The sequence below is a fragment of the Musa acuminata genome, chromosome BXJ3-1 (genome assembly GCF_036884655.1).
Source record: "Musa acuminata AAA Group cultivar baxijiao chromosome BXJ3-1, Cavendish_Baxijiao_AAA, whole genome shotgun sequence".
NCBI classification, from domain to species: Eukaryota; Viridiplantae; Streptophyta; class Magnoliopsida; order Zingiberales; family Musaceae; genus Musa; species Musa acuminata.
The window spans coordinates 4,380,577-4,392,430 of record NC_088349.1 but is presented as its reverse complement, the minus strand read 5'-3'; the positions used below and the strand labels follow the sequence as shown (position 1 = coordinate 4,392,430).

General features: G+C 35.1%; 1 protein-coding gene across 1 annotated transcript; it reads right to left on the bottom strand.

Moving 5' to 3' along the window:
* Window positions 1-248: 248 nt before the first annotated feature.
* Window positions 249-8,380, bottom strand: LOC135628618 (calcineurin B-like protein 4). Its single transcript, XM_065135384.1, has 9 exons — window positions 8,224-8,380; window positions 7,224-7,365; window positions 6,068-6,150; window positions 5,915-5,974; window positions 5,561-5,669; window positions 5,333-5,385; window positions 2,567-2,647; window positions 2,345-2,457; window positions 249-640 (listed from the first exon to the last, which is right to left on the bottom strand). The coding sequence occupies exons 2-9, from the start codon at window positions 7,303-7,305 to the stop codon at window positions 571-573; spliced, it is 651 nt and encodes a 216-aa protein (XP_064991456.1). The 5' UTR covers window positions 7,306-7,365; window positions 8,224-8,380; the 3' UTR covers window positions 249-570.
* Between the last annotated feature and the right edge of the window lie 3,474 nt (window positions 8,381-11,854).

The window sequence follows — 11,854 nt, the reverse complement described above, 5'->3', positions numbered from 1 at the left end:
TCAAAGCTGGTTTTGGATGTAAGAAGAAGAGAATTAAGTTGGTTTATTTTGGACTAATGGAACATCAAATCTGCCAGGAGATTTGAACTTATTTATAATGCCAGATGGTTCATTTAACTATTGGATGCTAATTATTATCTCATAAACGATCATTTTATGTAGTTATATACGAAACCTAATTAATGTGCAAGCTGATGATAGATGATGAGTACATATTAATATAACGTCTTCACAAAAAGTGGGAGGAGTGTTCAAATCCATGCACAATCTTCATATTATTCTTAGCCACACTCAAACTATATCACTATTAAGCAACACTTTGTATGTACATGACAAGAGGCCAGAGTTCATGAAGCTAATATTGGCCTCCAGGAGATACATGAAAAATAACAAACATCAACTCCCAAGGCTAAAATGCATAAGGTTCAGCATTACTTTGGCAGAAGGTGGTTTGCAGAAAAAAGCATCATCTTACACAGAACCCACCTCTTGAAGCAGTTTCTGGTCAGGATCTACATTTGATATGCAGTGGTCTGGATTGGAACCTTTGTGATAGTGGATGCTATCATACTAAGTCGTGTCTGGATCATCACTGCCTTCTGAGTGCATGACAAAGCTCGGAAAGGCCATGCTTATGTCCCTGCAGAAACAATTCCCATATGCGCCAACACAAATGAGATCGAAATGGCATATCATTTTAGATATTAAGGTGGTTGGACACATTTAGCAACAATGAATTAGGGAAAACCTTTTTTTGCTAATAGATATGTGCGTTAAAATTGAACTATAACTAATTGATTCTTGTTCTTATTTATAATTGCATTAGACATTCTTAGAACAGGAAAGTCGAGCATATATAAAGATGATGGTCACAGAGGACTCGAGGAAGAGATGCAGTTGATCGGTTGGTGAGTTTAAAGTCAGTCGTGTGAAGATGCAACCTCAGAATCCACCTCGAAAGAGCAAAGTCGTGCAGGGCCCATCCCTGGTCATACGGTCGACCAAGGTTTCTGATGAGACCACATCATCAATAAAGATGCACAAGGCCTACACAGGCTTTCTAACAACATTATGAAATGCCATGTCGCAACAAATTGGTCAAGCATAATTCCTAGAGAAAAATCTGAATAAGGCTTTTACCCAGTCATTTTTTGGGTGAATATGGCTTAAATTTTGTCACTGAAATATTCTTTCAACAGGTTCTTGTTTGAAATTCAGAAGTATAAGTTACCATGAACAGTTATAGTATCCGAGGTGGTAAGGAATCACTAAAATATTGTGTGTAAGATGGCTGTTGCCGTTCACATCAGTGTAGAATGATCAAATGACTTGCTTCAGAATTCCCAAGAAAGGCTGGTGGTCTTAGACCATGTTTTTTTAGTTCTTGGTTAGATAGGGAGATCAGGGATTCTAGAACCAATGGTTTAATTTCCAAACATGTATTAGTTTTGATAAACCACATACTTCTCACCTGTTGTCTTGCTACCTCTTATCTTCCTTGCCATTTCTTCTTTGCACTCTTTGTATTTTCTCTATTCCGTTTTCATTTTGTTCTTAATATTCACCTTTTCTTAACTCAATATTTTGCTGTTAATAGATTCCACTCACCACAAACTTTTATTTATGATCTCTGTCCTCTGCTATTTTTAAATCTGTTGCGAGGCCTGCAGCAGCTGTTAGCAATAGTACAGATTTACCAACTATGATTAAATTATTTCCATCATTATCCAGCACTCTTTAGCTGCATCTCTTGTTCTGTCGTACAATGTTGTTTTCTTGGTAGATAACATTGTGGTGGCTAATTGTACTTCTTTATATTAGGCTCTATATGATATTATAATTTGATTCAATTCCTGAAAAAATAATATAGACAACAGCTCTTTTTTTTTTAATCAACTACTTCAAACTGGACATCCTAAAATGCTTGCAGGAGTAGCTCTTACTTGGTCATGCCTTATAATATGCTGCTTAAAGTCCACTGGCTCCATTATCCAGATGTAGGGAAATGATCACACTACCAAATATGCCTAGAGACTTTTTGATTACAGCAAAAGAGGAAAATGTTTGGAATTCATCCAAGAGATGGGATAATGAACCTACAATATCTAGTAGCTTCATCACAAGCCAACAAAAAGAGTCCAACCCAGGATGAACAAAAGCACCAATTATTCTTTCATGTATATGAGATTTTGATTAATAATTTGTTTATTGACAACATTTAAATCTTAATGGAACATTAAACCTACCATACATGACATAATCAGATAATTCTAACCAAAATAATGTTAAGACAGATAAGAAGACAATAGATGCTGAAAGTGCGAAACTTCAGTTTAAGACTTACTTCAAGTATGGAAGAGTCATATTTCTGATCAAGGATGGATTTTTTTTAACAAATTCCCTCCATTCATCTAGATCTATCTTCCCATCGCCATTTAGATCTGCCTGAACAAAAGTCTACAAGAGATGGAAATAAGAATAGACTTTGACAGAGGAAGTTACAAGTTACAACAATAAATGATGTAATAAATATGAAACTATCTTCATTAAGAAGTTTCAATCTTACATTACCCACGATTGTCTCAACAATATCATTGGAAAGAAACACATCAGATTCATCGAGAAGAGCCAATACCATCTCCTTCAACTGTTAAAATCAACCAAAAAGAAGAATATTATTCTCAAATGAGATAAAGCATGACAACATTCAAAATAAATTATCCATACAAGTTTATTCTCAGTATACAAGGCATAGTCCAACAAACAAGCATTACACATTACTCCTAAAATAGGGTAAGCCAATAAATGCAAAATCTAAGGTATATAAAGTATGTAGTAGAATGGCATAAATTGGCTCTTCAAGTGATGGAACTTATATTGCAATTATGGAATCAACTCAACTCATCTTGCCACATTTCAAAAGCCATGGTTACAATGATTATATATCAACATAGTTCTAAGAATCGGTCTCCTAGGTTATTGGCACATGGACCACCCTAAACTGGAGGGTCCACTTCCAAAACGGAGATTATCATTTGGTAAGCCATGTAAACTGGGTATGCACCATCGCTTGTTGCACTGCCAACTACTTTCGGCCCTTACTAGTTGCTTCTGGTTCTCCTCGGCCTTCTTGTATTCCTCTCCTTCCTCCTCCTCTTGCTCCTTTGCTGCCACTACTGATACCTTGTCCTCCTCTTCTTCTTCTCCTCTCTATCCCACACCACCCCATCCGAACCCCTCCCACCCCCACCCCACCCCACCTTTTCAGTTGTACTTTTTCGTGGTATGTCCTAGGGTACCATGTTGTCCCGGACCATTTGAGCATGCTCACAATGTGCAAAGTCTTGTCTGCATAGCCATCAATCTTTTCGGTTCATGGTTTAAACAACATGTAACAAAGCTTGTAGAAGTCTTGGTAGCCATATTTTTGTTAAGTCATATGGTCGTTTCATCTTATAAGCGGAGTTCATGGGTGATCATCATGCGGAGGCAAAACTACCTTTAGCTGCAAAAACATCTCGGCATGTGGAAGAAAATTCATCGGTCATCAAAGCACCTTAAAACCAAAGCCTTAGATGACACAAGGCTGAATGGAGCTTTGTGTGGTGTTCAGGATTTGATTGTTTCATGGCCTTGTAGTCATGCACTTGTGAGTGGGGACTTTGCGAGCGACAGGCTAGCCTTGGACCCTTTGTCTCATGATCATCCCAAACAAGCAAAGTTTGTGAATTTTCAATTGCTAATTATTTGTTGAGTTACGCTTATGTGATACTCAATCACACCTTGATGGAGTGCGGTGGCAGTTTGCCCGACATTTGCTCATCACTAAACCATTTTCTTTGTATGCAGATCTTCAGGGGACTGTTTGAGGTTATGGAAAAATTGATCTTTTGTGAGCAGGTGTGATAGGAGTGCACACAACCTAAGCAAAACCAATTACGTCTATGAACTATGTCAGCATGTAGGAATGGACCAGAGCCATACTGATCCAACCATGTACTGACATGGGGCCAGTACTCAATTGAAAACCTTGCATAACAAATTACTGGAGTTTGTGATAATCAACTTATGTTCTAGCTCTGACATTCATTAGACAAAGCCAAGAAAAATATAGCCTATGGTGGTACTTAAGGACCGTTTGCTCAGGTAGGACTGTCCACCTTGTTTATTATGCAGTTTTGAGATCGTAGAACAGACCTACTCCCTTTACATGATCCTGTAGAAGGAACCAGATCAATGATGTCATACACAAAGTTGCATCCTTCTCAAAGACCACATAGAAAAGCAGAATTCTAAAACTTCTTGATTCATATCCAGTTTGGTGTCTGCCTTAGTCTAAGAAGCACCTATTAGAAGTAGTCTGAGTTGTGATAGTTATGGAAATCATCAGACTTTCAGATGTTACTGAATTATCATACTGTAGTCTCTGTTTGAGAGACACCAAAATTTTAGCCTGAAAATCTTTTACAATCCTTTATAACAAATTCTTTAAAAAATTGGAAGTACCACTATATGAATAAAAACAGTTTTAGATACTTCATCAGCATATTTCTTCTAAGACAAAAAGTAGGCTATGTTGGGGAACTCAAGATCAATCAGACAGATTAAGGAAGAATTTAGAGGCACATGAATATAGGCCTGACCATGATTTGGTTTGAACCAGAACCAGAACCGAACCGAACCGAAACCGAACCGGCCCCGGGCGGTTTGGTTCCGGTTCCTAGGTTTGGAAAACCAAAACAGAGCTAGCAGTTACGATTCTGGTTCGAACCACTAATTCCATAATCTTAATTTTTTTTATTATTCAAAAATAAATTTATAATTTTTTATATTTTAATTTTTTTAATTAAAATTAATAAAAAATTGGTTGTTCGAACCAAAACCGTCGATTCCGATTATGAAACTGGCTCTTGTCAGTTCAGTTCTGGTTCTTGGTTTTGGGGAGGTTCCAGTAACTAGAACCGTGATTAGACCTACATGCATATGAGTATCAATTATAATGCTACGTAAGATGTTATTCTTTATGCAAAAGTAACATCTACAATGATAAAATCAGAAAACTTAACATAGTGGTACTTGAGCATGTTGTACAGACAACACATAGAATATGCAGTGTTTTATATAGTTTTAACCATTTTTCAATATTCTATGATTACTTCTTTGTTTGGTACCTTATAGGAGTTCTAAACCTTAGCGATGTTTCACAATCTTTGCCAACAAAATGGAAATATCTAAAAATTTGATACACAGAAAAAGATACCAGTTGTCCAGGTGTTCTGCGATATCATATGATAACAAATGGAATCTAAGAGAAACAAGAAATGACACTCACCTCCTCACGCTCTATGTAGCCTGTTTGCCTTAAATCATACAATTTAAATGCAACTGCAGGGATAAAAAAGAACATTATTGAGGCATAAGCTATATTTGAAATTGCATCAATAAGAAATTACTAATAATAAGTAGACTGACTAAATCTGATTTTGAGAACTATCACCAGCTGATCTATTTCACTTTGAAGACCAGACTACCAGAAGGCATGATATAAAGAATTTCGTACATGCAATTTTCTCAGCTTTGGGAGTATTTGGGTGAAAGATGCTAAGTGATCGAACAAATTCTCCAAACTCAATAACCCCATTGTTTTTTATGTCAAACAAATCAAACACCTGCAAAAAATTTAACATATGACATATCATATTTCAACTATGAATCACCTTTATTTTTGAGAAGTACTTCCATTAAGTTTGTCAGTACAAAAAACAATCATGTCCTTGTGACAAAATGGAAAGAAAAGAAGGATAAATCATAAAACAGTAGATTCAATCAGATAAATAGAAGCCAACTGTTAACAGAAAATCCTTGGATAGATAATTAAAGTAAACAAGTTTCAATTATAAACCATCATACTGACCCTGTCGGCAAAGAGATTCTTCCTGTTGCTGTTCCTGAATAAAGCAAGCTGAAATTCTTCCTGCTCGATGAGATGATCTAAGAGTAAATATACAAAAGCAACGAAGAAAATAAGGTATTGTGTTGTAGGTCAATTGCTAAGCATAGTAAATACCTTGTGGATAAGTCCATCCTTGATTATTGAAAAGCTCAACTTTTTAAATAGTTCATAGAGTGCTTCTACTTCATGTACAGTGACTGCCATGCAATACAAAGAGATGGTCATTTTGGCAACACATACATAATCAACATCAACAATTGCTGTACTGCCCGAAATGGTATGGTACGAGCGATACGTATCAGTCCGGTCATGGACCGATACGCAGACCACCCTGTTTCGGGCAGTCCAAATTAAAATAATAAAAAAATCAAAAAGTGGTGGGGTCCAATCCATTTCAGCATTAAAAAAAAAACAGATCAGGGCTCTTCTTGAGTACAAAGCCGTAGCGCTGCCTCTTCATCGCTTTGCCACTGCGATGCTGTACCGGTGCTACTTATTTTCCGCTTCGTTGTTGCAGTGGCACTACCTCTTCGTCGCTTCGCCGCTGCAGCAGCACTGCCTCTTTGCCGCTGTAATGTTGCTGCTTCCCTTCAATGCTACTGCTGCTTCCCAAGTATCACTACACTTCTTCTCCTCCTCTTTTTCTTTCTTTCTTTCTTTCTTTCTTTCTTTCTTCTTCTTCTTCTTCTTCTTCCTTTCTCCTTCTTCCTCTATTCCTTCATCGGCCCACCCTCTTCAACCTCTTTCTCTTCCACGTCGAAACACCAATAAGCACCGGCATACCATGTGCTGGTACATTGGTACAAACTGGTATGTACTATTCGAACAGATTGCCGAAGTGGGTCCGGTACCCGAGAAGGCAAACCTTGGTCAAGATACCATAAGCTCTTAATAAATCGTATATGCTGCACTTGTAACTGATAAGAAATTCGAGCACATAATAAAATACTGGAACATTTGATACAAGTATAAGCAAAACGTCAAGTGGGCTGCTATTGGCCAAGAAAATTCAAGTACATCAACATGTATCAAAAGAGAAGTTTTGAATAAAAAAATGTAACTGAGTCCATGGGTTTTGTTCCAGTATCTTCAAAATGCTATAATGGATGAGAAGGCAAACAAGATCTTGTAATGGCACATCATAAAAATACACAACAGCAGTGTCTGGGAATTATTAGAATGTTAGTGTGAAATATTACACAACCATGATAAATTACAGAAAGTTTTAGGGAAAAACAAAAGGAGAAAAAGAGAAATTGTAGATACTTACAAGCTGTTTCAGAAGCAAGTATAATGGGATCTTCGTACCCCGGTGGGTGTTTGACAACATGCTTAGAAGACACACAACCCATCGAACCTCAGCAAGCAGAAGCAACTAAGTTTAATTATAATGTCTTGCTTCAGATAAGCACCTGAGACTCGAGTGGAGAAAATCCAATTAGATGCAACATACAGAAACAGAATCAAATTACCATAGATCGACATAAAGTGGAAAGATGAGTGTTAATCAAAAGAAATTAAAATTGATGGAACACAAGACTAAGAAGTCCAGTTGCTTCAGCTAAAGGACTTGTGTGATCTGAACTGGTCAGAAAATTCAAGCACAAAACCGTATTTTGTGAAAGATTATATAATCACACGTATCAGATGAAATGAATGATCATATCAAAGTCAGCTTTGAGATAATTCTCTTCCTTTCAATTGCTTCTGTGTGCCGAAAATTTGCTTGTACGTTCATATACCAAAAGAGAAGGAGAAGGAAATCAAAATTATACCATGAAAGGCAAAATTGACAGAAGCTGCAAAGTTTAGAACTTTAGCAGAACGAATACCGATACGAGATAGAAAGAAAATGTGATGTTTCATTTCATTGGGAATCTCAAACTTGTTCATGCATGGGATTGATCCATACACAGCTAGAACTGCGATATCAGGATCACCATAGGCCACATGAACTAGGTAACCTGACCCCATCCGAATCATGTTCGAAAAATTAGCCTAAATGCCAAAAGGATCAGTTTTTGACGCACCCCCAATAAGCCTGGAGCTAAGGGCTCGTGTCTGGTATGCGTTTCCTCAGAAAACGAAGGAAGAAGAAAAAAGCTTCCTTGGAAACACCGCTTAACATTGACATCAGAGGCTAAACAAGAAAATCAAGGAAAAGAGAAAACCATGGAGAAATCGAAAGGAAAAGAAGCCGAAGAAGAAGAATCAAGAGTAACCGTATCGAATCGAGCGAGATTGACAACGAAGAGAGCAATGGTCTCAACCTGTGAGAAGACGGTCTCCGGGGCCGTCGAAAGAAGACTCGGAGGTCTTCCGGGAGCGGTTGGACGGAGCGGGAGTACCAGAAATGGGGATCTTCTCGGGCTTCTCGTGCACCACTGCTTGGCTTCGCCACTCTCTCGGTTCTCTCTATAAATAACAATGACGACGGCGACGACAAGTCGTAGAATCCTCTGCCCTTAATTTTTAATTAATTACATTTTTAAAGGATAATTTTCCAAAAATAACTCACTTATTTTAAAAAATTAAAAAAAAATCACTAATGCAAATTTTTTTAAAAAAAATCTCTTAAAGCGTATTTTATTTTATTTTTTCTCCTAACAAATCTCTTTAAAAAAATTCACCTTGACCTTAATCATATCAAGCCACTTCCATCTTGGGTCTGCTTCATTACTTCATTATTTTCGTTCTTATTTATTGTTGTTGAGATATCAGTCGGGATCAATCTTGCTCGTTGTTCCAATCACTAAGACTCTCCTGCTCAACCTATTGCACATGTCGTTGATCTTTACAAACAAGACCATGGACGAGGACGAGGATTGCTTGTCGTCCTCATCATTGGCTTTGGTGAAGAAGGTCATAAATGAGAGCCACAAGAGCAAAGACGAGAAAGAGGGGAGAGAAGGTGAAGGCGATGGACGAGAGGCGGAGATCAACAGAGTAATATCATCTTTTAGAAAAAAAAATCGTTATATAAAATTTGTAAAAATGAGGCATTAACTAAAAGTGTCTGAAAATGAGGGTTTTTTTTAAAAAAAATCTTTTATTTTACAATGCCATGCATAAAAAAAGGTAATAAATAAATAAATAAAATGGATAAACTTTAATATATGGATTGTGTATCGATATATATCTTATGAAGAATTGAAGGTTTTGAGATCAAATTTCACAAACTTACTGATTAAAAATATTTATATTAAGGATGGTAATAATTAAATTAAATTTGTTGAATTCTTATTTAAAATATAAAAAACCTTAAGCTCTCACTTTCAATTTACATTTATTCCTTAATATCCAATTTGGTGTAGGCCTCATCAAAGTTTTACATAAAATTTAATATATATATATATCGATATTAATAATTATTTTAGTATATTATTTTTTTATGATTTTAATAACAATAATCATGTTTAGAAATAGTTAAACAAAGTTGACGGAATCACAAATAATAATGGGGTTTATATAATGTATTATGATTAATGATTGTGATCATGTTAGACATCAAATAATAGATTTGATATGGATATAAAGGTGAATGAGTCGTTGAAAATGAGCATGATTCACAAGCAAGCTCGCGAGCAAGACCTTTCGTCCTTTCTCTGTCTCTTTCTTTGTTTAGCTTCTAAATCTCTCCATCAACAACATCTTGGATTCACTCCACCTAATCGCTTTGGGCTCCGATGTGATTCAACGATAATGTATAAAATTGCCCCTCGGTGATTAAAATAAGCCATTATTAGAGTATCGATTGAGCACACATTATTAGCTTATAATTGTTCGACCCAACTCAATCTCGGTCATCGTTTTGAGTGCCACCTATCATTTATTCACATAGTTATCAGAATTATATGAGTTTTTGACCAAGTCAAGCTTTCATCACTCGTGGAACCTCTGATCAATCTATGAAACCAAAGATTAGTCGCTTACTTCTTTTCTTTGTTTCACTTTCTTATGCTCATCCTTTTCTCTCTCTCTCTCTCTCTCTCTCTCTCTCTCTTGTCTTACTCTTCTTCTTCTTCACCTTTGTCAATGGTCCTTTATTCTTCTTCTTCCTTGGTTTTGTTTTCTTCTAATCTTTTGTTTCTTTCCTTGTCTTTCACTCATTAACAAAATCCATTGTGAAAGGAGAAAAATAGGATGATAATTTTCTTTATTTTTCAAAACAATAAATTTTAGTTAGATTTTTAAGGCATAGTTACTAGAAAAATTCTTTAAAATTATATGTATATGTCAAAATAATAGAAAAATGAATAGTCCTAAACGAATGAAAGTAAAGCTTCGGTGGTATAGAATAAGATAACATTAATCAACATTAAGAATATAAACCTCTATCCACATTAATGGCAACGTGAATATGCAATTCAATTACTTGAGCCATATGAACATTATCGAAGGAAGATAAACGAATAGAAAATACAAAAAAAGAAAACGTAGAAAGAGATATGGTTGAAAGAAAAATAGGTGAAGAGAGACTGAATAAATAGAGACTAGTGGTGGAGGGAGAGAGGGAGGCACGAGAGGTTGTCGGAGGGAGAGATGGCAACGAGATGGAGAAAAGCTTTCAATCTTTCTCGACGTTATGAGTAAGAGACAATTATATTCAATCAAAAAGGGAGAAGAGCTTTCCATCTTTCTCAACATGATGATAAAGAGACAATTATATTCCATTAAAAAGGGAGAAGAGCTTTCCATCCTTCTCAACATGATGAGTAAGAGACAATTATATTCAATTTTTAATGTGTAACAGACAAATATATTTCATTAAAACTGGAGAAGAGGAGCTTTCCATTGATCCGTTTCTCCAGAACAGGTTAAATACAATGGACTTTGAAATCATCAACAGCTACTCTTATTCTAATTGCAATAATGCAGTACAATCTCATGGACTTCTCGAACAGGCGAGCTCAGCATCAAGTCGGAGGTGGTACAAGTCAAAGCTTCTTAGATCACGTTTCATAGGGAGAAGTCTAACACTAGAATCTATAATTGTTCTAGCATTAACATTATATAATTTAATTAAATAAGATATATTATGAATATAATTATGGTTACTAATCAATAAAAAAAAAGTTCACTTGTTATATGAATCTTTAGATAATGATATGAAATGAAGAGACTCTCCTAATTATTTATCATCTACTCTTGTCTATGAAAAGATATAATTTTTTTAAAAATTCAAGATGAATAATTGAATATGCGAATAAACGGATACACGAATACATAGATAAGTAATGATATATGAATATGTCCTATAAATGATAGGAAGAGAGGCAAAGAATTACTATAGCTTGATATTACTATAGCTTTTGAATCCAACGATGATATATTCGTAAATCGGATAAAGGCTTTTTAAATGATATTAAAAGATATACATCATAAATTTAGATATATTATTATTTAATTTTTATATTTTAATAATAATTTTTTTGAAAATATTTGGATGAATTTTATGCTTATATACAGTGGTATAAAATTGATAATTCATGAATGACATGAGTGAGCAGAATTGGAATGCATCAAACACAGCAGTTTCGAAGTACTTATCCGGCAAACAGCACTATAACTCCTCATTTATTTATATCTACTTTTACTTTAGCAATATTTTACATGAAAATAGGAGAGGAACGTCCAATATATGACAGTCGGCTATTAATATAACCTTAAGTTCAAATTATTATGTTGAGTGTCAACTCTCTCTCTCTCTCTCTCTCTCTCTCTCTCTCTCTCTCTCTCTCTCTCTATATATATATATATATATATATATATATATATATATATATATATATATATATATATATAATATGTATATATATATATATAATATATATATGTATATACATATATACATATATATATATATATGTATGTATATATATATATACAAATATATATATA